The 27,203-nt window shown below is 39.7% G+C and overlaps 2 protein-coding genes across 4 annotated transcripts in view; one reads left to right on the forward strand and one right to left on the reverse strand.

Annotated features, from left to right (window-relative positions):
* The window catches only part of cenpp (centromere protein P), a 105,525-nt gene that overhangs the window by 73,031 nt on the left and 5,291 nt on the right, over positions 1–27,203 (forward strand). The window lies entirely within an intron of this gene.
* On the reverse strand, positions 1,536–26,959 carry ecm2 (extracellular matrix protein 2, female organ and adipocyte specific). 3 transcript variants are annotated; one of them, XM_042509695.2, is made up of 12 exons: positions 26,580–26,957; positions 20,159–20,293; positions 19,293–19,454; positions 15,121–15,309; positions 11,369–12,175; positions 10,558–10,673; positions 9,054–9,189; positions 8,800–8,957; positions 7,197–7,336; positions 6,958–7,070; positions 6,378–6,591; positions 1,536–3,953 (listed from the first exon to the last, which is right to left on the reverse strand). In XM_042509695.2, the coding sequence occupies exons 2-12, from the start codon at positions 20,289–20,291 to the stop codon at positions 3,785–3,787; spliced, it is 2,337 nt and encodes a 778-aa protein (XP_042365629.2). In that variant the 5' UTR covers positions 20,292–20,293; positions 26,580–26,957; the 3' UTR covers positions 1,536–3,784. The 3 variants fall into 3 exon arrangements, with proteins under 3 accessions (XP_042365629.2, XP_087925744.1, XP_042365636.2); XM_088069618.1 differs by lacking the exon at positions 15,121–15,309 and having other exon boundaries at positions 11,369–12,136; positions 26,580–26,959; XM_042509702.2 differs by lacking the exon at positions 15,121–15,309.

Below are 27,203 nucleotides of genomic sequence, written 5' to 3' on the forward strand. Positions count from 1 at the left end.
GGTTACTTCTCTTTATATATCTCTTACTTATTCAGTCTCTCATTCAAACTTGATGCAGATTAATATGGATCGATGTTTTAGTGCTTCTTAGAAGGAGACAGACAGTAACTAGTGGCAGAGCATCATGGCATCTCACTGGTTAAGGGTAATATAAGGAAAGAACTTCATTAAAAAAAAACAATGTTAGTGGTTGCTAGAGGGTTTTTTGTGCTTTGGGAATGAGGCTTTATAGCAGTAGGGACAGCAATGTTTGAATCTGCTTTGTTCCATGAACTAGATAATAAACATTATGACTGCTGAGGTAGCAGGCCTGATATATCCTAATATGGATGCAGGCAGCAGTGGATGCGGTTCTGTACAGGCCCCCATAAAATGTGCCAAGCTTTGAAGCCAGTTTTGGTAGTGGCAAAACGTAAAATTACAATGTCCTGGCTCATCAGGTGATGCCATGGGGCCCAAAAAGACTTTTCCAGTTACATTAGGAAAGAGGCATTCTTAAATCAGTGGATAAAATTTTATGAGATTTACAATACCCGTAAAATTACTTGTTTCACTATCGGCACTTGATCCATACAGTCCAGTAACACTTCTAAAAGTCTAAAAGAGGCACATGATCACATACTTTTAACCCATTCAAATTAGCAGAGCGCTAAACCAGAAGAAGCCTGCTCTGCCAGCAGAAGTCTCTGCTGTGCTTGTACTATAGGCCCACATAAAGTTGTACATCAAGAAAAAATGCGGAAGAACTGTACTTTCAAAACTTCAACAATAAGTGTGCTCAGTATCCAAACGCTAAGTGAGTGCTGTTGCAAGAAGAAAGTGATGTAACACAGTGATAAAATTGCCCCTGTCCCAACTGTTTTTCAAAGTGTTAGAGGCATCAAATTCAGAATGAGTATATAAATTATTTACAAAAAACAACAAAGTTTATCAGTTTAAACATTTAATACCTTGTCTTTGGACTGTATTCGATTACATGTAAAGGTCAACAAAGATTTGCAAATCATTGCATTCTGTTTTTATTTACTTTTTTTGACAGTGTCCCACCTCTTGGGGAGTTGGAGTTGTAATATTGTAGTGACGAAAAAGTGGACCAGAAAATGTTGCTTTCTAATTCTGAGGTGTTTTTATTCATATGAGTTAATGTGACTTTAGGAGGACTTCATCAATCAGGCACTGATGAAAACATGAAGTTTATTTAAATTCTGCATTGTGACATTTTGTTAAACTATAGTGGTATAGTATAACACTTCGAATAGACTTTTTTTTTTCCTAAAATGTATGCATGTTGGCCAGCCAAGAGCAAAGTGAAGGGCACACACATTTCAGTTTGAAAATTTAAGTTGGGTTTTTTTTCTTACCTTTTTAAAAAACATCTCTGATATTTTATTAAACATTATTTAACTATTACTGAATTTTTTAAATTGTTGGGTACTCTGTACCCCCAGCATGTTATCTAATGGTAAGGTACCATCTGTAAGTACAAGAGCACTTAATCCACCTTTCCTCCACTCATACAAAAAGGAATTACTCTCTGAGCCTGCAGAAGCTTACTTTTATTCACTGTCAGTGCTGATGTTGAGTTATTAAAACATTATAGTTACACAGGTTGATAGCTGAAGCATAAACATTGACTCAATAACATTAAGTGACTTAGTAACATTTTGTGTTGGGAAACACTGACTACATCATTAAAAGACAACTTTGAAATGGGGATTTACTGTGGGAGGAAGTACTTCTAAAGCCAGTGATCCTCCCACATCTCAAAAGCATTTATTCGACGGTTCTCCCACTAATTGTGTTGCCTCATGTTACACAGTCCACATAGTTATACTCATCTCCATGACAGTCTGTAGCAAACCTGCTGCTCACTGTGATACACATCTAACAATGAATGAAACCACATAAAAAGCTGCACTACAAGATCACCTGTTCAGTAATGAGACAGGATGAAATAAAAGTTATGTGGATGTAAGTCAGCCTGAACACTATTTTCAAATATTTTGTGTCTAATTAACTGGTTAAAACAACTGTTTTTAAACTGATCCAGTATTGAGAAGGATAGCGCTATAGCGGCGAAATACACAACAAGGTAACAACTCAGGGCAAGTGCGCCCCATCATTTTACATTCATGAAAAGTGTTTGGTTCTGCAGCCAGCAGGCTCTGATTGTTTTTTTTAAGTATTTTACAACAATACAATAAAGAACCCTACAGAGAAATAAAACGTCTTTTTGCCTGTTCTGGTCTGTTTTGTGTCCCAGTCTTGCTAACAACAAGTCTTGTTCTGATTTCTCACAAGAGATGACTTGATGCAGGAAAAAAAGTGTTTAAAGTGAAAGTTGGAAAGAGGAGTGATTGTAATAGTTTGTTGTGTTGGAGTACAGAAGGCACATCTTACTCTTATCTAAAAGGTATTAAATGCCATCCCTGAATACATAGCTGATTTCAAGAATGTGACAACTTTAGTGAGACTTGGATTTAAAACAGAGCAGAATAGGCAAAAGGTATGTAAAACATCTAATTTCTTTATAGGGTCTTTTCTGTAATATTGTCAGACACTCGTAATCACATATTTAGCCCTTTAGTCGCAAAAGCAAGCACTTGAAATTGACTTAAATTGCCCCAAGTGGTTACATTACAGCTTGTTTCACTGCGGCTGGCTGCAGCACTCTCTCTCAATACTAGACCAATTATCAAAGTTATTGTTCCCACGAGTCATTTAGACACAAAAACATGGGAAAATAGGGTTCAAATTGAAAATAAAGTGAAACTGCAGTGAATATAACTAAAGCACAAAGCATCCTGATTATGTAAAATATATGTGTTGATTGTTATGCAGCTATCAACAGGTAAACTCTGACCCTGAACAAGAAAACCTACATCAAACCTCAAGACTCGCTTTGCGTCTAGAATAAATCCGGATTAACTGCACCAGAGGAAGTCAGTGTTCTGCTCCTGTACACATTAGTGCTGAGAATGTAGTTTGAGGAAATGGGCACACATGTCATTACAGTACATGTTTTCAATCACCAAAGGGATTGAATACCAAACAGTACTCACTTTAACTTAATCCTTTAGTGCAGCACTTAAGCTTTAACACAAGAGCTCGAAGAATGTGTCACACATGAGATCACACTACTCCTTTCCATGTCAGAGATTTTATGAAAGAAGGCATTGGAAGAAACAGAGCTGAGAAATGGAACATGAAGGTGGTGAGGCTGTTAAAAATAATGCGTTGGGTTTGTGGTCTCATTTCATCAAATTCTTTCCATTATTTTATTAGCGTTTTCATTTTAGTGTGTACGGTGCAGGAGTTCTTTCCATTTTAGAGAGTGCGACATTTTACTAAAGGAGACAGATGTGTCTGATTTTGAAGTCTGAAGGTGCTCTGTCATCTTCCTACCAGGTTAACGTGGGCCAGGCGACAGTGCAAAACAACTTACCAGACTTAAAATTAGGGCCAGGGAAAGAGAAAATCTTATTTTAATGCAGCTCATAAGGAAGCGATTGAAGCAGTGCATTCCCATATGGCAAATTACATCAGCAGTAACTGTGTGTTGACAGTTAAAGTCTTTTTTCCATGTTCAACCTGTGTGTCAGACATTAATGTGAAAGTAATCTCTTATTATTTGGGGTGTCATTTTAAAAACATACAGCATCAGAGGAAGCTAGTGAGGGGAAATGTATCTCACATTTTTTGCTTCTCTTGGCACTTAAAAAAATATTTCCCTTGTGTTTGTGGGGGTTTAGAAATGAGTCTTTTAGTGTCTGCTTTTGTGTGGTCACTTGGTTTTCTGGGGTTTTAAGACCACACTGGAGGAGGAGCGTACACAGGAGAAGGCTGTCGGTGAGACTTTCTGGGGGTCGATGTAGTTATTTTCCAGCCTCAGGGACACCAGAGTGGAGTCTCCGCTGTAGTTTGGGTCACAGATGCCTTCATCAGGAACACTCCTGAAGACACAGCGTAGGATGCAGTTAGATATATGTTTTGTTCAATCTCGGACCAAAGCTTCAACTAATGTTGATTCCCATCATTGTTGAAATATGTGGTCTATTAAACGTTAGAAATGTGTAAAAAATAAATAAATAATAATCATCGCAATTAACCTAAAGCCCCTGTGATGTCTTTTGATGTCGTGTCCAAAATCTAAGTGTATTTTCACATAAGACAGAAAAACAGTTAGTCTTATCAACAGAAAAGCCGGAGTGAGGTATTGTTTTTATTGTCAGTCTAGCTGATTTTATGTCAGGGGCATTTAATATAGATTATGGAGTTTCTCAAAAAAAAGCATCCCAGGCCCCAATCTGTTTCCTTTATACATTTCCTTTGGACAACATTATCAGTCATAATAGCCTCAAACAGATCTGGTTGTGATTTTAAATTATACATTTTATAATTTTATCAAAGTTATGAAAACATGTTTGACTTTTCAGTAAGAAAGGCATTGAAATGCTGATATCATGCCTATGTTATCAATTGCCTAGATTATAGCAATTCTCTTCTTAACAAGCTATTTAAAACATCGATAGAAAACTGCATTAACTCCAGACAACTGCATCCAACATTGAGCTGGGTGGTATAGAGAAATGCAATTCGCCAGTTTTTTTAACAAATACCTAAATATCAGTATTGTAGGGTTGACTACTGATACTCTCACAAAATATTTAGACAATTAGATTTTAAATGGCTAATCAATATTGTGCATATAATGACTGAGCGGGTAAAGGGAAATAATTGAACAGCTCGAACAGTCTATTTAACTTAGAAAATTACATCACTTTACTGTAATGCAGCCTTAAAAACCAGGAAAAGAAAAGACAATATTAGGATATCCAAAATCTAGGACACCGTCTAGTCTCATATCACAATATTACTATATTATCAATATACTAGCCCTAATCCAACATTTAGAGTAAAACTAAAAAAAACGTTTGTAGTGTCGGTTATTATTGTGGTGTACTCACTTACTCACAGGTCCATTCACAGAAGTGAGTCTCGGTTGATAGTTTGATTAAAGCATTTTTAACACCATAATAACAAATTAAACTTCAACCCATTATCCATCTTCCCTGCCAAGGTGGCTGACACTCCAGGTGGGAAATTGTAACTAGCTTCCAAACAAATATTGCAGATTATTTCAACATGTGTGTACTGTGCCACACACACAATTTCCCACCTGGAGTGTCAGCCGTCTTGGCAGTGAAGATGGAGAATGGCTTGAAGTTTAAATTGTTTTTATGGTGTTAAAAATGCTTTAATCTAACCAGGACCAACTGTGTGTATGGACCTGTGAGTAATGAGGTGATTCAGGGTGACTCTCAGGTGGAAATATGAATCGACTTGTTTTGTTTCTTGTCGTCAAGACGACGCTCTGTTCAGTGAGCTCTCTGCTTTAATATTGTCTGGCGGGCTGAGATGAGTGAGTCAGTGGTCTGGTCAAGCTCTCAACTTTTGTGTGACTGTTTGTTGTTGGTCTTATAGGATTTTATTGAACTTACATTTTTGTGTGTTCTGTCTCCAGTCACCTGGTTTTCTTGTTTTCTGTAAGCAGCCTCTGCTACTTAAATTAACAGTAAAGTTGGATTGCATTTCTTTAGTTTGATCCTTTATTTCTATCAGTCGTGACCGTATTGGTCTCTTAAAGTTTATAGCTAACATTCAAGACAGTATGTTACCAGATCTCAACACTTATTCAAGTCAAGCTATCACTTGTATAGCCCAAAATGTACTCAAAGTTCTTTCAAATCTGCACACTATATGATACCATCTGTCCTTAGACACTGGTTGTTATAACCAGTATTATAACTGTGAGATATGATGGAATACTTAATGAAAATAAGCTTCTAGGTTGGGATACATTTGGACAGATGCCTGAGTTTTGTGCAGTGTGTGATGGGCAGGTGACCTTCACAGAGATTTCAGTGTCTGTATGCTTGGATTGACTCCAACCCTCATGACCCTGAACAGGATATGCGGGATGGAAAAGGAAGGATGAAGAGTGCTTGGAACTGAGATCCTGGTATTTAGAATGAAAATACATGCAGGAACCCAGAATATTTAACAGTGTTTGGCTGTGTGTTTTCGTTAGGAAAATATTCTGTATATTAAAACAGACTCCTTCTCCGAACTTCATTAACACTACAACCTAACCGGTGTAGGTATACACCATATATAAATAGTTCTGCCATGAAATGCTATAAAGACTGTGTCAGCTGTTACTGCTTCCACCAGTTACTTGTCATTCTGAAATCATAGCTTAATTTTGGGTAGCAAAATATCGTTTAGACTAAGTGTGAACGACGTGGAAGTTAAAATCTGTCAATGAAACAAATGCAGGGAGTCTCTTAATCAGATCTGTTGCTATTGCTTCATACCTGATCTTGTTATTGTTGAGTCTGAGGAAGTGTAAGTTGGTCATTTCGTTAATGCCAGATGGGACAGAGATCAGCTGGTTGTGATCCAGGCACAGTTCCACCATGGAGTGGTACGAGCCAAAGAACGATTCAGGCTCAATTGCCTCCCCATCCAGTTTGTTGTAAGAGAGGTAGAGGTACTCTAAACCAGGCTCCATGTGGGCGAAGACGAAACCTGTGGAGGTGTTGGAAGGAAATTGTCATTATATACCATCTACCAGGGCTACAAATAGTTATTAAATACATTATTGATTCAATATTATGTCTAAAAAATGTGAAAAATATTGTTTTAATGGTCCCTAGTGGGACAGGCAATGATGGTGGAGCTGCTGTTGTTATTGATTTTATTTCACATTTACACGAATATGAGACACAAAAGCTAACACAAAGAACTGAAGTATGTATGTATGTACTCAATGTATGTGTTACATAATAACGTACAAATGTAACAAATCAGTGGTTTGCGGAAACATACAACACCAACTTTGTTTTCTGGCAGCTGGTTGAATGTTTGCCAGCCAGGTGTTAAATCAACACCTACCAGGTATCCTCTCAATTTTGTTTCCCACCAGCACCAGGTGGACCAGAGACCTGGGCAGGTATGATGGAACCAGGTAAAGGTCATTATGTGAAAGGTCGATGGACTCCAGATTTCTGTAGAGAATGAGAAAGATGAGGGGAGAAGGATGAAATGTAATATGAAAACTATCTGTATTGGTGACAAAATGATGATTGATATGCATAGCTAAAGACCTATAAACGGGTCTCTTTTTTTCTGACCTGTGGTTGATCCAGGCCAGTGGGGCGATCCTGGTCTCATCCAGCCTGTTGTGTCTCAGAGATATTACGTTGAGACTGTGGGTCTGATTGAAAACTGTCTCTGAGATTTCCTCTATCAGGTTGTTCTCCAAGTACAGCTCCTGAACGACAGAAAAAATGAATATGACATCATCGTGGTTGGAAAGGAAAATGTTTTGATTAGTGGAAACTCGAGGACAATCACTGGAATTTAGTGTGAGAGTCACGGTACAATTTAGTATAGTAGATTTTTTTTTTTTTTAAATGAGTTATGTGTTTGTCATTAAAATGCTGTGTTAACTGAGTGCTTTTGGGTCAGTGATTTTGGCAGAAAAGTCTGTGGTTTGTTGGGACTGTTTCGGCTTATAAATGCATAATCCACCCAAAAACGAAATTCACATTTGTTCTACGTGCAATCTTTGTTTAAACTGGCCATTTGATCAGATGAACAGGCAGGCTGAGGAATGGACATCAGATACATAGTGACACATTTTAGGTGATTGCTTTCATCATCTTTAAAGCATGATCATAATCACACTTGGCTATACAAAGATGAAAGTGTGTCATAAATCCTGAAGTCCAAGAGCTAAAGAACAAATCGCGATCCTCGGGACTGATATCTAAGAAAAGGTTTGAGGTTTTAGAATCCTGAAGAGTGTGTAGAAACTGTCCAAGGTTGGTTTTAAGGTGGATTTACAGCAGCAGCTAGTCGTGGTGTTCTGCAGTGTTTGTGGTTAACCAGAGGCTGTAATTACAAGTAGTGTGGACTGGTTTCCCACAGGTAGAGGCAGAGTTTACACAGTGGAAGAGTCCTAAACACTGGAGCCAAAAAGAGAATACTGATGCATCAGCATACCTGAAGTCCTGACTGACTGAGTGCAGCCAGCTGCTCAGAGGGCCACTGATAATGTAACTGAATGCCTCAAAGATTGAATGCAGAACGATATGATGCTGGTGAAGTTAATGGATACAATTTTAAGCTTTTCCTCGTGTTCCTATTTCTGCCAACTCTTGTCCAAAAATGTCAGTACAAGGTCTGTGAATAGTTTTTAGTGTTTTTGGGGCCCATTGAACTTATTGAACCATTTAGGACTGAGTGATGATTAGAGATGGATTACGAACTTGTTCCAGTTGAGAACCAGTTCCAAATTGTCCGATTCATAGGAATCGTACGCCTCCGAGCTTATCAGTTCCTTTTATCAATGCAGGCATGTTTTTTGGACAGTTATGCGTTGTGAAACAGTGATGTCAAAGTCATGCTTCTATGTTGTGGGTAACTTGCAGCAACAAGGAGTCATGGTGAGCAGGGTTGAAATACTGACATTATCAAATGACTTTGATAATGGCATTGATATCAATAAAATTGTATCTATTCTCATCCCTGATAATGATGACCAGTTCACTGAGGCCAGTTTACTGGCGGCACCAACAGAGCAGCAGTTTCCATTTGAATTTGAACCCAGTAGAGAGCAATATATCCTGGACTTATATGAAGAATGTCAGAGGTCTGGCTCTGTGAGGTATCCCAGTGTGGGTAATGAAGAGGTAATATTCAGTAGCTATGTAAACAGATATTACTTCATACCAGCAATGATGTGGGAAGGCCCTGTGGTATGGTGCGGAAATGGTTTCTTCCCAGTCGGAGGTAGGAGAGCTGGTTGAGAGGAGCGAAGGCCAGAGGATTTACGTTCCCCTCACTCAGCAGATTTCCCTCCAACTCCAGAATCACCAGACTGCTCATATCTTGGAGATAAAACACGGATAGATGTCACTGAGTATTTTGTTAGATTAAAGCTGAGGGCAGTATGGAGGTGCATTGTGGGATACTGCGGCAGTTACCTTGGAAGCTGTTTTTATCGATTTCTCTCAGTCTGTTCTCATTGATCTTCAGCTCCTGCAGGGTGGGGGGAAGGTCAGCGGGCACGGTTTCTAGAAGGTTCCCGTCCAAGTACAGACGCCTCAGCATCTTTAGACCCTGACACACACAATCACAAAGGTGCTGGTGTTACTGGGAAGTTGACTGCCCCCGTTTATACCACAAAATTAATTCAGGAAATACCTGTCCATCTTTCTCTTCTGCCTTTTTATAGTTTACCATCATTCACTCAATGCCCGTTTTAAAACAAGCTGATTTTTACCAATTTAAGTTCTTTATGAAATTCACTGTTAAGCTTGAAAGTGTTTAAAAACACGTGTTATTCCATGAAGCTGACTGGAAGTGATTCCATGAAGACTCCTGCTCACTTTCTAACTTGCAATATCACTTTATTTACAACGTTTTGGTACTAGACTTTCATCAGGCAAACATTTGTGTCACATGAGAAAGCCATCTTAAGTAGGACAGTGGTTGTGAGTAAACAACCAATCCCATTCCCCACATGCAAAATATATCTAATAGATGAGTGAAGTGTTATTTTGTTCGAGGTTAGAAGAAGGTAGAAGGAAGATTTATTAGTTTCAAATATTACATTATTCCACAGAGGTAAATTCAGATTACACAAAAGTCATCAGATTGTTTACAGGGCTCAGCAATGGTGACGGGATGGTCACACTACAAAATTTATCACCAGGGGGAATCCTCAATGAGTATCTGATCAAACTACAACCTGGGGTTTGGCGCTGGGTGCTTACCAGAAAATATCAAAGTCAAAAAGTTACAAAGCAGCGCTCCAAGTTATTTTTACAATGACTAACTTAGGATAATAAATTTTGCGTGAAAAAGTTCACACACTGTTCACCTATTTCTGTCACTTTCTCTCTCTCCCTCCCAAACACACACACACACACACACACACACACACATACACATACACATACACATCTTGGAAAGCGGCGCTTGTCTCTCTGTCCTCGACCAGTGTCTTACACTCTTATTGGCTATAGCTCACTGACCAAATCTATTAAATGATATTTTGCCTGCAAGATATCTGGGGAGCATCTGCAAAGCATCACTGAGCCTCTGGGCTCTCGTCTTTGGACAGCTCACACTGGTGCTTAAGCGACAATTTGCAAGTGCTGAGCCAACACCCATTTACTTCTGATCCCAGGTTTTTGTCTGGGAGCTCCAAAATATGTCAGCGAGTGGAAAATCAGGGCTAAAGTCAATACATGTCTTGGTCTAGGTGACACCTACAGGTTGTTTTTATTATTGTTGCTATATTATGGCCATATTTCCCACAGTCTTTTTCTTTCTGGTTAATTGCATTACTTTAGATGTTAAATAAGTTTGTTTGAAATGCCTTCCTTCACACTTTGGTCACTTTGAGAGACACAGTAGTGAAAGGCAGATGATTGGTAAAAGTCTGGTTTTATTCTGAAGGGCTACAGGGGTTAAGTTTCTTACTTTGAAGGCTTTAGCATCAATACCAGCAGAGGAAAGTTTGTTCTTCTTCAGGTTGATCCACTCCAGGTTAGGAATGCCATTAAAAGCTTCTGCAGGGATGCTGCTGATGTTGTTGCCTGCAGGTCAGAAGAGTTTCAGTCAGTTCTGGCAGCTTTTCTGTGATTGCAGTTTGTTTCTGGCTTTTTATCTATATGCATCATTTGTTACATAAATAAATGTATAGGGTTGGATTCCAATTATGTTTTTGAACAGAGTTTGAGTATGATATGTTTTAAAAACACCGGGCAAGAAAAAAAAATGTAATATGGGTCCTTGAAAAGTCCTTGAAAATTTGAAAATTTGACCATCAGGGAACCGTGATTTTAAAAAAAAAAGAAAAAAAAGGAAATGAGCTGAAAAGCATTCTTAAAAATTATTGTAATTCTTTTTAAAAAATAAATAAATATATAATTGTGATCATTTTAAATCAAGTTCTGTGGACATGTTCCCCAAGCTTTTTTAAAAATAATTTTCTAAATCTACTAATTTCTTGCAATTTGAAGGACATTTCTTGCTAATTTGCTCATTGCCTTTTCCCTATGTCTCTAAAAGAAATCAAACCAATTTCCAAGTTTACATACTTGTGAAAGGAAAAGAAAAATGATGTCAAACCGTGTTTCAAAGGGTTAACCCAAATGCATTCAGATTAAATAAATGGCGCTTAAATAAAACGCTCACACTTGTGACGTTTGTGTTGCGGTGGTGTAGATTCTTGGTGTAGCAGTGGGTGGAGCTGTCTGGCACTACTTCTTTTATCGTGGTGCAGACTTACCCTCCAGACTGAGAGACTTGAGCTCAGGTATGGCCAGAGGAGGGAAGTAGGTGAGTCTGGCGTTGTCACATGTCACAGTGACATCAGAGATGTCGCAACCTGGAGGGAGGCCTCTTCTGTTCTCAATCACCACCACCTCCCTCTCCTCCTCTTCCTCTTCTTCTGCCTCCTCCACCTCCTCCTCCAACTCCTCCAGCTCGTCCTCTGTGGCAGCAGGAGGTCTTGGGATCGGAACAGGGAGGAGGTCTGGTTCCTCGGGTTCGTCAGGTTCTTTGGAGGGCATCTGAAACACATCACCTCTCAGCCACACCTGTTCCTCCTCCAGCTGCTCCTCTTCCTCCTCCTCCTCCACCAGAGCCAGTAATTCTTCCCTCAACTTCTCCTCCTGCCTCCATCTTTCCTCCTCTAGCTTCCTTTCCCTCTCCCTCGCTTCTCTCTCTGCTGCCTCCTTCTGCCTCCTGTTTTCCTCATCCTGTCTCCTCTTCTCCTCTAACCTCCTCATCTCCTCCTCTACATGCCTCCTCCACTCCTCTTCTTCTCTCTCCACCTGCAGCCTCAGCGCCTCCTCCTCTGCCCTCCTCCTCTCCTCCACTATCTTCCTTTGTTTCTCCGCTTTCTCCTTCCTTTGCTTCCTCCTCTGCTTCCTCGCTTCATCCTTCTTCCTCAGGCGCTCCTCCTCCTCGCGGTGCTCCTCTTCCTCCCGCCAAAGGATTCGCTGCATCTCCTCCTGGGTCAAAGGTGTTACGGGCTCACGGGGGTCATTGGGAACTGGGGAGTCACCAGAAAGGTCAAGGCTGAGGTCGGAGTCTGGGGTTGGTGTTGTGTGGTGCGGGGCAGCCAATCAGAGGCCAGGAGGCGGTCGATAGGAAAGAAAAAGATGACGTATAGATGGAAGGAAGAAAATGATGGAAATGGGAGAGTAGAGAAGACAAAAAAGGAAGAAGGGGAGTAAAAAGTAGGAGAAAAAAGGAAACTAAAAGAGAATGATACAGGGGTGGAGGTGAAAGTTGGTGAAGACAGACAGACAGACATACAGGAGGTGGACAGACAGGAGACGGCTGTGTGTTAGTGTTGTAGACAGACGCACAGACAGGTACAAGGCCAGCTTGTTGTGGCTACAGAGCAGACGGCTGCTGTAGACCTGTCTGGACCACATCCCATTAAACTACTCTTAATGACAAAAATCAGCTAAAGTTGGTCTTTTCGTGTTCGCTGATTTGGCGACAGCTTGTACGAAATCTAAATTTAATTATTTATGTTTTGCAAAAGCAAGTACTGCAGTGCATTCAAACAAGAGTGAATATTTTAGACCAACTTTAGCTCAATTGTCTAACAATCATGCTGTTTTATAGTCATAAAACTGTGTGCCATTAGGGACATTTATCAGATATTTAATGAAAAAGGCAAAAAATACATGTGTTGTAGCTGTAAGATTTTATAGGATCGAATGATGTTGCTCGGTATCCCTTCTCTGTCTCTGATGAATTAAAATTTGAAAGGATGCAGTAAACTCACAATGGATGCATTTGTGAACAAATCCCTGTTGAAATCATAGAAACAGTGGCATCCTTTTACTTCACTTATTGTGAACATATTTATCATATCAGGTGAATGCTACATTGTGATAAGTTGATTGCGCCATTGATCAAACCACGTTTTCGCGGGCCAGATTTGACCTGTAAGCTGTACATTCAGTATCACTAATGTAGGGTCATAAATGGCAAAGTTTCCATACCTATGCTATACCCCACTAATACTTGTAAATGTGCATTTTTGAGATGAAACAATGTGCATGTTATACATTGAGAATAGTCATGGAAGTTTTATTTTTGGTCCTTGAAAAGTCATGAAAAAGTTTTGAAATTTTGGCACAAAGTGTGTGGTAACCCTGTTATTTATATTACAAAACAAAGCGGAGGTATGAGCAGTGATTCAGACTCAGAGGTCTGGAAACAGGCTGATGATGATGCTGGTTATAATACAGATGACACTGGGAAAGTGAAAGATGTCTCCGGACATTTGAGATTACCTCAGTGTCACATGATGGACCAACTCTTTTCTCCTGAGTATAAAACAGCTTTTAGTGTTTTTCCTTCACATTTAACTACATACATATATAAACAGTGTACTTCTGCAGATTCATTCATGTTTCTGTGGTTATCGCTATCAGGTTACTGCTCTATTTTACATACATCTACATACAGTGGTAAGTCAGACAAAACGACTTTAAAAGATTCTGCTTCACATTCATACATGCACACAGTGACTGTGCAGTGTATGACCTTGAGCAATAAATTAGTTACTGTCAGTTCAACTACTGCAGTTTTTCCTACTTCTTTAACTTCACAGAGGTTGTATAGACAGGTCTTTGTATTAGAATAAAGGATGCACACACAGCAGGGAGGCAGAAAACTCAGCAACAATGTCATGAACGTTTACATATATGAACACACTTCTAAAACTGTTTTACCTCACTAGCTAACATTAGGCATGGAACTGGGAGAAGTAAAGACAGCTGGTGGCAGTGGTAACAATAACAAAGAGGCTGCTGCTCAAAAGTAGCTTCAGCAAGAAAATTTCTAAACTTTCTGCTGTTTGCCATCAGATTATGCCGTGAGATTACATGACTGTTGTGTCTACATGCAAAACTTCGCTCATAAGAAACTGCCAATACGTTAATTTAATAAGTATTATTTATCAGCCACACAGGTTTATTAGAAGAGGAAGCCTGCACATCTGTTTGTGATGTTTTTTCCATCCAAAGCTATCAGTCTGCCACCTCTATCAGCCATTACTAAGTCCTACACTGACACATTAAATGCATATGAAGCTGATCACCAAAGTATTGATCATGGAGCCTGACAAACATTCGCACTACTTAGTTTCACAGCTTTAAATACACAGTAACAGTGTGAGCTGTCTGACCGTAAAACAAACATTTCTTCCTCACCACTTTATGTACAAAACAGTCTACCGCCTTATTAAAACCCAGGGCTGTGGCAGGTCACTAGATGTTATTATCCACTCTGAGCTAACGTGAGGTTTCCTTTTTTCACTATAAACCAATCTCCACACATTACTTATGTCATTTTATGGCACAAAACAACTTCTATTTATTGCCTCGGATATATTCTCTCTAACTCTGATTTGTTTCCGTCCTCCAGCTCGTGCACACATCTCACAACAATGTTGATGCCTGCTTAACTACACAGCTTTGTATTTGCTGTACAACCAGAATATATTAGGATGATATTGACTTGACAGTAAGGTAAAACAAAATCTAGACATGTTGAAAACAACATGTGGTTTCTCCCACAATACAGACATGTTAAAACTTCCACAACATGTGTGTTGAACTGACCAAAAATGTGCTCTACACATTTTTTAAAGCCATGATGGAAACAGAAAGCAACATTCTGAGGCCTCAGAGATGGAAATTGTTTCATTTCATGTTTTCTAGATGACGAGTAACGAAAACTGATTTGGAGGAGTGACTGACTTGATGAGGAGTTTTATTTAAAAATTGTTGATAAATTAACTTGTTGGTCTCACGTGTACCACACCTTAATATTTTCAAAATATGATCATGTTTTATATAAACTTTCCAGTAAAACTGGAAAGTAAAAGTAAAAAAGTAAAACTGGAAAGTTGAATGAATGCCTTCAAATCTTGGTCCTAATTGTCAGAAACATTGCTCATCTCTGCTGCCTCCTGATGTTGCACCATGGCGTTGCCACATGTTGTGTTTCTACCTGACTCCATGCAGACGGGGCAGCACTCCCCGGCGGGCGTAAAGGGGAAATGGCAGTGCGTTATGGGACAGGTGATCTCATCACAAACCACCCGCCCTCCAGTACAAAGACAAGTCACACAGGGCTTTGGTGACCAGACAGCCTGGTCAAACATGGTCAGACCCTGGTACACACACTGGCCCTGCTTACCTGAAACAACAGACACAGTACAGTCAGTTCATTTAAATCTATATCTTTAAAGGTTTTTACAGTGGATGGAATTCAAAGGGAGTAAAAGAAATTTGGTTATTTTTAAATTATGGCAGCTGTCAGTTTGCAGGATCAGTCTTCTAGCTTGAATTGCAAAAGAATTGAACATCAGTAATATGATGGTAGTTGAGGCCAGCGTGATTGTGTTTTTTTATCTTTTAATAATAGATCATCAGTTTTGGTGTGCAGATGTGTTGCCACATGTAGTCTACATGGACCCTCGGCACTGTGAATGGATGACAAAATTCAGATTTTTCTGCATCATGACTGTAATGAAGCCTGCATCCAGTCACATACTGTCGACAGTGTATTGTATGGCAGTGAATGAGATGAGAGATACAGCAGTGATTACATGAGTTGTTGTCAACTATTAAATTTATCATTAAATAATTTGACAATAATTTAACTGGGTTGAATTGTTTTTAAAGAAAAAAAATGTTAAAAATTTCAGATTCCAGCTGCTTATCCTGGTTTCTTTACTCCTGTGCGACAGTAAACTGAATGTCTTTCTGACAAACCCAACAGGTCATCTTAGATTTTGGGAAACATTGATCAACATTTTCCACCATTTATAACATTTTATAGACCAAGCATCTGATTGATTGATGGAGAAAATAATCAAGTGATTAATTAACAATTAAAAGTATTGTTAGTTGCAGTCGTAATTAGAAATCTGAGGCTTTTTTTCAGCTTCTTTTGGCCTGTGAGCCTTGTGTTTGTGTTTAGTCTGACTGCTTCAGTTTACGTGTATAAATATAGCCAACCACTGATTAGTCATGTTTCTGTACAATTAGATGGCTGTGGACAGCTAAACTGGACAAATAAAAGACTTATTATTTCTGGCTTACTTTTTTTCCCCAAACACAAAATGAGGAGAGAAGGAGGGGTCAACATGCAACAAAGGTATAGTGTAGTGTAGTGTAGTTTAGTTTAGTTTAGTGTAATTCAGTTTATTGGCTCAAAGCAATTAAATCCAAAGTCAATAACAACAAACAAAAGACTGTGGAGGAGAAGTAAGTATCTCCAAAGGGCTTAAAGTGGAAAAATCGCCTCTAGGATTTACAATTTACCCAAATGCTACAGATATTTGTGACCTTATTGTCCTAATCAGAATCCTAATGTCCTAATGTCCTAATGGTGATGTTGTGGTCATGCTCCTTTAACATTTAGCTACGAGGACGCCCCCTGGCTGCCATTTCTGTTTGGGTTAAGAAACACATCTGGCTCCTAAAGTTAAATGTAAAACAATTTTTCTACCAACTTGGAAGCTTCGACCAAAGCAGGGGCAGTTACCAAACATCTGTTGTGTTGATCTAAAAAATGCTGATTTACAATAACCTGTACAGCTGCTAACATCACATCCTCACTAATTGTTGTTTTTGTGGCCATTATGACGGAAGAGGACGCCCATATCCTTATTATATTCCAGCTGTTACAGGAAACAGCTGGAAATAAACACAAGGGACTTAATTGAATCAGTGAACAAATAGGAAATGTGGGCAATGATTCAGTGGTTTAGTTCAAAGTCAATTTAAACCTTTGGGGGGCAGCTTGAACCCAAGATGCTGACCTTCATCATCCTCCTCAGCAGCAGCACCAGTGGGCCCCGCTGCAGTAATTGCTGCGTGCGTCTAGTCATATCTTAAACCTGTAGTTTAGCATCAGAACCAGACAAAGCAGTGATTTGTAGCATTTCTACTCCTCCCTCTGCATTAACATCAGACCTGGGACAGGACGAGGCTGTGACTGGCAGTGAGTCAGTAGAAAAGACTGTAAACCACTATGATACTGAAGGAAGAGGCTCTTTGGGTCTATTTTAAGTCTGTGCTGTCTGTCATCTATCCTTTCTAATGGTATGCTCTTTGTTACGTCCATAGAAGCACAGGTAGTTAAGCGGCTCAGGCTGTTCCTCTTAAATACTGTCTCTCCTATTTTTGTCCTTTTTACTGAGAGCAGTGCGACTGTCACCCTGTCATCTCTGCTCGGGGACACATACTTTAGAGCTTTTCTTTTCTCTTTAAAATATTGTCTTGCTGTCGTTGAATATCTTTATTGTCTTGTGAATTGTAGGGCTATCTTTAAATAATACAGCAAGCATGAGACTCTGTTGTGTCACCATATTTCTGTGGTGTTCAGTGTATATTTTGTGGTAAGCAATGAAACAATTAGTTTATTTATTACATTTGAAGATGTCATCCTAGGCACTGTGAAACTAAGGAGCCTCAAAATGTTTTTTTAGAGCTTTAAACTTATCTGATGGCCAAAACTTTGAATTAATTGATCTGAAAGTAAAGACTTAGTTGGTATGAAAATGTCTGATGTTGGATATTAAAATCTCAAAATAATTCCAACAGCATTCAATTAACTGTCACTGTGCCCTGGACGACATGGGGAAGTGTAAATTCATCAAAAATTGGCTATTTAACCAAGATTTCACGGTATGGCTGAAAATGGCATGAGGCAGTACATAAGGGGCTTGTTGTATTTTATGCAAAAAGTTTTTAAAACAAACAGTGTGCCTGATTATTATTTCTATCTTACTTTGATCTGGGTTATTATAAAGTTGGTCTTAAATTTCTTTCCAAAGTGGCATTTAAAAAGGTCTTAAAAAATCTTAAAAACCTGATGTGCCATAAGCTGTAGAAACCCTGGATATGAGATCAGTAAATATTCTCATTTTCTTTTTCTTGGCTGCTTTTTATTGCCTGCCTGGCACTGGGTCAAATGCACTGTTTTCAGACAGAAATGGTGACAGACATGGCATGATAATTTCAAATATAATGGTGTATCTTTATGTATTGGTGATTTTGGATTGTTGATCATTGAATCCATTTATCGATCCAGATTGATGTATTGTGTCACCCCTGCTTGTAACTTGGCAAAACTTAACTTTTTCTGCTGGTGAATGAGGTTGTGATAATCCCCCCACATACAATCTTAGTATGCTGACTTTAAGAACAGATTATTTAGTTGAACCACTATTCCCAAGATAAAGAATGAACACACTGAAATACCCTGTAACAATTGATATCTGTAACTTACTGTTTCTGTAAATCACGTTCTGATCTGTTTGGTAGCTGTTACATCACAGTGACTTTTGTCAGCTTGTCTGAAAACAGACGCATGTTCTCACATCCCAAACAGCGTAAACAGAACAAAAAATCCCCCTGCAGCTCCCAGCAACAGACCCGCACCACCTCCTCTCTAATTACATAATGTTGACTATATTGTTGTAAACTGGAGGGCCTCAGCGTGGCTTTGAGGTCCCCCTTTAAAGACTCTGTCCTCATCTCTGTGTGGGACTCATTTTCTGTCGAGCTCTTTTCCCACAGATGGTTTTCCCTTCTGTTCATGGTGGAATGTGATGATTTGTCATTAAATTACTGAGCTGTAATAATAACAGGCAAATTCATTATGAGAACAGGACGACGCCTCTGAACTGAGCTGTTCTCATACAGCCTGTGTTTTTTTTTATCAGTTAAAGGTTTTATTTTGGTGTTTTTAGATTTTTATTGACTACAAAACTGTTGTGTCATATACCACTTAAAAGTTTGATGCAAAGATATTCTCAGTCTGTTTCTGTGTTTGGTTTACAAATAAACATACAAACACTGAGACAAATCAGGTAGTTAAACTGTTTTTTAAATAAGTTTTATAAACTTGAAGATGAGCTTTAAAAAAAGACTGATAATGCAAAGAAAAGAAAAAGAAAATTGCTACAGATCTTTTTTGGAGGTGCAACATGCAACACCATTCTCTATGAAGACCTGTAAAAACATTAACATGCATCTTTGCAGAAGTATAATAACATTATATTCATCACCCCTAAAAACCCTGATCAGAGCATCTGTAGCAGCTACTAGTCTCAATAATTGTAGTTACTGATCTTACTGACCCCTGACAGTATGAATGGTCTCACTGACCTGGAATAACGTTGTAGCTGGAGTGCTGTTCTTGTATGTTCTTGTAGGAATCCAGGATCAGAGTGTTTCCTTGGTTTGGTAAATGCTCCACTGGGATGTCTGGACCAGGAACCAGTAAGATCTTCATTGGCCTCGAGCGCCCTGCTCTTGCCCGCCCATGACCTGCAACACATGGTCTTATCAAATTTCATTCCAGATTGAAATATAAATTATTCAGTTTTAGCCATACGAAGAGACAACTTGTAGTCTACGGCCAGTTCTTGACCTCACTGGATTCAAATTAATGTTTTTTCCATTCTTACACAACATCAAAATGACTGAATTAGTGGCATATAAAAACACATTTTCAGCACAAACAGATTCAGTTATTTACATTTAATGCAACAGTAGGGGGCCAAAGATGCCCCCCTGTGGGACTCTACACATCATAGATTGATCTGGTTTGTTTGTTGTGGTGTTTTTACATCAGAAAACAAGACCACTTTTAATTGTGATGGACAGAGACACATAAGATGATGTTAGGACAGAGCCTAAACCTGGTGACCCCACTGTGAGTTCTTTTAAGATTATTAATGGCTGTTGGTCAGCAAATTGCTCCAACGTTAACTGCTGGTACAACTGCAGTTGCCTCTATACATTTCTAAGTCTACCCCTGTTCAATGAACAAGATTCATCATGTAAATCAGACAGCTGTGAAGTTGAGTGAAGGTGATTTCTTTTTACTTGAGTGCTAGGTTACGATTTTGTCCCCCTTACAGTCTTTGTGCCAAGCTAGGCTGGCAGATCCGGGATCACTCTGTACTGGACAAACAGATTAAACTGATGAAAAAACATAGCCATTGTGCAATTAAATAATAGAGTCTTACCATGCCCATCCCTCTTCCTCTTCCCCCGGTGGACCTCACTGCCCTGGTTTCGAGGTCTGTTCCTGGCTGGGGCTTCTGAGACGGTCAGGGCCACCAGCAGCCATAAAGTGGCCGCCAACAGCCACCACCTCATCCCTGCAAAGCAACACAGATCATGTTCAGGTCCAGCGTGCCTCACAGGAACCTGTAGCTCTATTGAGGGCTTCACCATGGCTGGGTATTAAAAGAAAGTTTTTGATACTGATGTCTATACAAGACCTGTCTTGGTACTGATATCAAAGTAATGCTTAAAAAAAACTGATAAAATAACGAAGTTCTTAAATATTTAATGATAGTCTAAACACAAGCAACAATACAGTTTTCGATACTTGATGCAACGAATGCAGCAAACACATTTCAGTCTGTTGGCTGGATATCAAAGAAATGGATTCAGTGTCCAGACATCACTGGTTCTTCTGCAGGTTAATGAGATACACAAAAGACAAAATGTCATTTGGACAAAGTCAAAGACAACACCTTCAGTAATCCCGATAGTCAGGGTTGCAAATCGAGAGTTAAGAAACTAACTGTTTTGAGTTTGAGTCCAACCAGAGACTTTACCATCCTGTTGTTCCTCATCTCTCTCACTTCATTTTCAGTAAAGGCAGAAACAATTGTTTTTCACATTTTTGAATGTAAGAATTTAAAAATGTAAAAAAAAAACTCTCATTATTGCAGAAACCAGCACCCAAAATACCTAAAACCAAAGAGACTGATTTGCGTTGTTTCTCCACCTTCAGAAAAATATACAGAAAAAAGGTTTTTACCTGCAGCAGCTTCTCAGACAGAAAGAGCTGTCAGTGCTGCCGCTGGTCCTCATATAGCTGTCTGCTGGGGTCCTAATGGCCGGTTCTGTGTGTGTGTGTGTGTGTGTGTGTGTGTGTGTGTGTGTGTGTGTGTGTGTGTGTGTGTAATGACTAGTCTACACACCACAGTCCTGTCATTATTAAAGCAGAGATCTGACGCTAACCCACCTTGTGTGCAGATTGCAGATTAAACTCATTCTCTGCTTCAGCCTCAATAACAATAATAAATGTGCTGTAGCTGTGCCCCAGTGCACGATGGGAGCTGTTGGTGCTGGTAAATCATCTGAGTTTCAGATATTTTTTTGATATGGTGCCCAAATAAGCCTTAATGTCCTGATAAGACATTTGGTTTCTGGTCGTCTGAAGGACTGAAAGTTTGTGTAGCCTGTTGGGGCTTTTAGTGGTCAACATGGTAGAGCAACTCAAGAGACAGGTCATTCTCTTAGGAGTTGGTGGAGACCAAACCAGAGGAAAAAGGAAGGTGACTTTTTGGAATTAGAGTCATCAAGTGGACCTTAGTGTGTGTATTTGCTTTGCTAGCATGTAAGCCACAACTACTTTTCAGAGTGATAATAGTTCTGTTTCCCTTCCCCAAGGTGGCAAAGACATTTTTAGTAATTTGTCATTTCAGTCACTTGAATATATTTCTTTTAGCGTTGCTATTTCCATAACTTTTTTCACAAAAACAGCTGCAACATCTCATTTAGAGTTGTTGCTTTTATTGTGGCATTTTTTGTTTTGTGCATTAAAGTGTTTGTTTTTTAATTGTTCAGATTTCTCATTTGAGAAAACCCCGACAGGTTCCTCCTCTTGTAGATTAAACAGTTCTATTATAATGTTGAAAATTAAGACAAAAACATACTTTTTTTTTCCTGTTACATCTCTAAATTTAACATATCATGTGCAGCACATCTTCACATGTGGCTCCTCTGCTATGGTCAGATAAAAGCAGCACTCCAGAAATATTGAAACAGACCGAGAGTTTCACTCCCAGGACCACTTTTCTGCCTGATCCTGGATCCTGTGTCAGGTCCTGATTATGAGCTCAGACCTTTAATGTCCTATAAGCACAAGAAATAATCCACATCAGGCTGTAATAACTGGTCTCAGATCAGTTTATGGTGCTGATATCAGCCTTTGATTACAACTCACTGTAATCCAACTACAGTTTCAGTCCTATATTAACACTGACCCAAACATATACAGTATTATCATCCGCAATGGTGGATAATTGATAGCTATCTAACTAAACTGTTTTTGTTGTGACTAAACTGCCAGACTACAAATGTTTATCTTCTTCAAGGTTTTTTTTAGTTCAGTTTCCAAACAGCTTCAGGTGCATTACCACCACCCTGTGGACTGGAGTAGTGTTGACACTGATTTGCAGCAAATCATCAATCCAATATGGACTGCAAACTCATTTGGGAACTGGCCAACTGAGAGTCTATTTTCACTTGGTATTAACACTGTTCTTGGGTGATCCAATTACAAGTGGCTGGCTTTATGTCTGTCTGTTCACACCTGGCATTAGACTGCGTCTCCACATGTGTCTCCAGTGAACACTTGTCGCTGTTGTTTATTGCTGGCGAGAGATTTGTCGAGCTATTTGAACACTTACAGCATTTGCTCGTTAAAATTAGTAAATTCTTGCCTCTCTGTCTCTGTCTGTCTCCGTCTCTGTGTTTATCATGAGACCACTGCTACAGGAGCGTGAGCTGTGAACAATTGTTGAAAGTCCGCCCAGCCACACACACACAGTGACACGGCTAACATTAATTAAAGTCCATGTAAAGTGCATTCAGAGTGCATTTCTTTCAAAACACATTATAAATGTGGAAACTGATTGTTGAAAACATGTTACAAAGACTCTTTACTGTATAGTACTGAATTGTGGAGTTAGACAGTTGACTGTTTTCTCACCATTTTTCTGTTTTAAGATTTTTTGAGCGGGCCTAAAACCATATCTTGATGACACACTGAAGCTATACTCAGCATAACCCCGCCCCTGACAATGTAGCAGTTTAAAATTGAGAAGCATCATTAGCATAGTCCCGCGATTGGGCGTGGCCTCCGCTCCTCCAGTGTACTGTCTGAGCGTTTCAGATCAGAGAATATTGTGCATTTTGAGACCTTCTTTTACATACTTGGTGATTTTTTTGGTCATTCAAATTTGGTCAGGTGTTTAATAACACATCTTTCTGTGATGTGACGAACTCCGAACACATTTTATTTATCACTTTACACGGACTTTAAAGGTTGTTAGCAGGTTTAACGATAGAGCTGAGATATGTCACTGTCAGTGTGAGTTTGTTGGGACAGTTCAGCAGCTGCTGCTGCTGAGTTAGGTTGTGCTAACTGGGCAGAGGTAACTGACCGTTTTGCTGGAGTTTTTCAGGGAACTACATAATGCATAAATCTACCCTCTGAGTTCAAACATTCAAGCAAAATGGGATGATGAATGTAAATATTGAGCACTACATAGTAAGTAGGGAGACAAAAGTGTTTGACACGAAGACAACTGTAAAAGCTGTTTAAGATTAATGAGTCTTAACACGATCTGAACACATCATGATTTTGACCATACTAAGCAACTATCCATTCGTCAGCATCCAAAAACTACAGCTCCCATGAAGAGCTATGGCGCACAGATCATACGTCACGATACATGTGTCTCCCTCATCCATGAGCTCACTCTCTCTTTTAATCATTCGCATTAATCATTAACATGTTATTTCCTATGGAAACAAAACTGAAGTGTGCAGCTGCACAGACTGGAGGTCTGAGCACACCATCAGCGAGCTCTGAGACCCTCCCACCTCAACTTCAAGAGGCCAATAAGAAACCAGAACTGAGTGCTGACCGGGAGACAAAGAGAGAGAGATCTGTGTGTGAGACAGAGGAAAGAAAACAGGAGGGAGGGAAGAGAAATGGAAAATATTAAGCAGTTCAGTTTCTGGATGAGCAGGCTCAGACGGAGAGACTTCCTGCAGGAATAGATGAGGATAAAAATAACCTGCAGGCTGTTTGTGTGAGAAACCAGACAGTGTTCAATATGAAGTTTGGTTCTGTTTGCTCCCCTCAGTATCTCCCTTATTAACTTGGCTTTGGGAAAACAGTAAAAATAAGACTTCTGAATACCACTGACTTCCTTTAAACATGTGTTTCTTTTTACTTTTCAGTAACAAAAGCTGCAAAACTCCACTCTCGGCCAATAAGAGATCATTTCCTTCACACTGAAGAAATGACTGACGTTTGGCTCCACAGATTTGTGGCTGTCGTTTCTGTTTAAATTTCTGACATTTGTTCTCCTTCTACAGCTCCACCAGCCTCGCCTTTACTGTTAGCTGGTTCATAACAAAAAATAGTTTAGTAAAAATTACTTTCATTATCATTTAATTTGTCTATTTTATGGCTTGGCCTGTAAAATGTCAGAAAACTGTGAAAAATACTCATTAGTCTTTGGAGTCTATCTCCGATAAAATCTCTGCAACACATTTTGTTTTTTTCAGCAAATACTAATGACGGCCTGGGCATGTTGGTATGTTTATGTAAAAGCGCTTTTTTTTTTTTTAAAGATTGTTTGGGCCGCCCAGTGGCTCCATTGGTTGAGTGGGCGCCCCATGTACAGAGGCTACGTCCTCGCCGCAGCAGCCACAGGTTCAATTCCAGCTTCATTCCTTAGCAGCATGTCATCCCCTTCTCTCTCCCCCTTTCAAACTTCAGCTGTCCTCTCAAATAAAGGCAAAAAAAACCAAAATAATCTTTTTAAAAAGCGCTTGTCCTGCTCTGTGCAAATGCAGTAGTGAAACTGTTGTGTTGTTGAAGTCATTCATATTGGGATGTGCAGTCACATCTGCTTGACCAATCACAATCCACAATAGTGCCGCCAACCCATGAAAAATACCTGGAACTTGTATCTAGTATTATCTACCGAGCAGAGTCCAAATTCAGTTCCAGGAACTCGTACACAGATCAAGCCAAGAAGAGTGGAAACAAAAGATTCACAGACAGTGGACGCACGTTATGTTACGTTCCTGCAGCGGATAAAGGCTAACAGGGTCCTGACAGACTGAGCTGACATGTGCCTCTGAGGGAGTTCTGCTACTCAACAATGAACATTTTGTTACAGAAAGCTTTGAGTCTTGTGTCAGATTTATGTCTCAGATTTGGCAGTCGACTTCAGTCAGAACTCAGCAGCACTCTGAGTCTGATTCAACAATTTCATATTCATGAAGTACGAATTAATAAAAGAAAACTCAACAAACTCAGTTCTGCTTTGGTAAATGTGCACTACCAAAGCCTTGTGGAAGTCGTACTGTTGAACGAGCTCAAGTTGTATTTATTTACTCAGAAATTACTTTATAGCAGTGAAACCAAGACAGAACAAATCACAAGTAAGATGAAAACCAGGTTCTTTTTGCAACTGTAACAACAGGACAAGATGATGTCCCCTTGAGTCATTGTTGATGTTTTCAAGCATCATTAGTGAGCTAAGCCGCCGCGCCCCCTCCGGAAAAAAAACAAACATTTTTTTCCTCCTCTTACATAGATGGCACTTGGCTTGTGGTGTTCAAAGCTAAAAGGAATTACATTTGAAAAGGTCAACAAACAGCAGTGTCTTTTTCCAGACATAATGACGCTGTTACTAAATATAATCCACAGACCTTGTTGTTAGCAATTTTATGTAGGAACTATTTTCTTTTAACCGAACTGCACCCACCAACCGTATCACTGCGCAGAAGGAAACGTGCATCTGCTGATGGACAAGAGGGTCCTGCTCTTGACAGCGAGGGATGAAAACATTAATGCCGTTCTCCTCGGCTGAGCTAGATGCATGCTTCCTTCTGCGTGGTGACACAGTTGATGGCAGGTGTAGATCGTTAGAAAGGAAATATTTCCTACATGAAATTGCTCTCAAGAAGCTAGGTAACGTTACAGCGAGGCCGAGGAGGAGGCCATTAATGTTTACATCTCTCATCGCCTCTCGTCCGTGAGAAGATGCACACTTCCTTCTGCGCTGTTATATGGTTGGAGGGTGTAGTTTGGTAGGTAGGAAATAGTTCCTGCATGAAACTGCTCATAAAAAGGTCTATGGATTATCTTGAGTAATGGGGTCATGATTTCTGTCAAGACACATTGCTGTTGAGTTTCTGAAATTGGCGCTTTGAGCTCCAAAAACTGAGTACCATCTAGTTCCATTACACTGGAGAGAAGGCAGACATTTCTGTGGCAAAAATCTCTAACTCTAAATCTGCAACTCGCATCAAAACAATCGAGATAAAAAGCACTACAGGTAAGAAGAGAAATATTTAGTTTTGATTTCTGGTAAACTGTCCCTTTAAGTATCTGGTTCCTGCAGTAACGTTCTGGTTTTTAATCGAGATAAGAGTCCTTATGAGGTTCTGTTAAAATCCTGTAAGACACGGGTACAAGCTTTTTGCTTTTCTTTTGGACCCTTGAAGATCATCTACAGCAACTGAAACAACTGTTTACAAACCGTCGCAAGACAGACAGAGAGACAGACGGAGAGGGGAGGAGCTGAGGAGACGGACAGACAGACATTAACTCTACTTTACCAGCACTTTGAAGGCAGCTGCAGGACTTGAGGCCAAATTCTCCCACCCTCTTTTCTCCTCTTCTGGTTCTGCAGGCGCTCCAGGAGAGGTGTGTGTGCGTGTCACTGTGTGATGGTACTGTGTGTGTGTGTATGTGTGTGTTTTGTTTCGGTGTGTCTCAGATCGTGGAGCAGTTGTGTGGAGCAGAGCAGGCTAATAGAGCTGTGAGGGGAAGCCAGGATTTGTACTGCAGCTGGAACAAAAAGAGAGAGAGTGAGAGAGAGAGTAATAAACAGAGAGAGAGAGAGAGACAGGTCTGACTTCTGTCTTCCTGTCTGAGGGAGGACACTGCCAATATGCAGCAGGAGATCGGAGGATGACAGTAAAGCGGATCAACAGAAGTTAAATATTCTCACGTTGCCCCGTGAAAAAGACAAAAACAGGAGGAGGTTTAAATTATGAAACTCAAAGTGAAGTTAAGTCCTGTGGTGGGAATAACAGGAGCGTTTCGGAGGGAGGAGAAGAAGAAGTAGGACAGAGGTCAGAGGTCACACAAGACCAAACATCCCACTTCAGTGACAACTAGAAAAATGTTTCTCTGCTCAACAGAAATTAATGACCGTAAAACTCCAGTAAAAAGAGCTA

The sequence above is a fragment of the Plectropomus leopardus genome, chromosome 2, assembly GCF_026936395.1.
Source record: "Plectropomus leopardus strain MGB_pleo_1.0 chromosome 2, ASM2693639v1, whole genome shotgun sequence".
NCBI lineage: Eukaryota > Metazoa > Chordata > Actinopteri > Perciformes > Serranidae > Plectropomus > Plectropomus leopardus.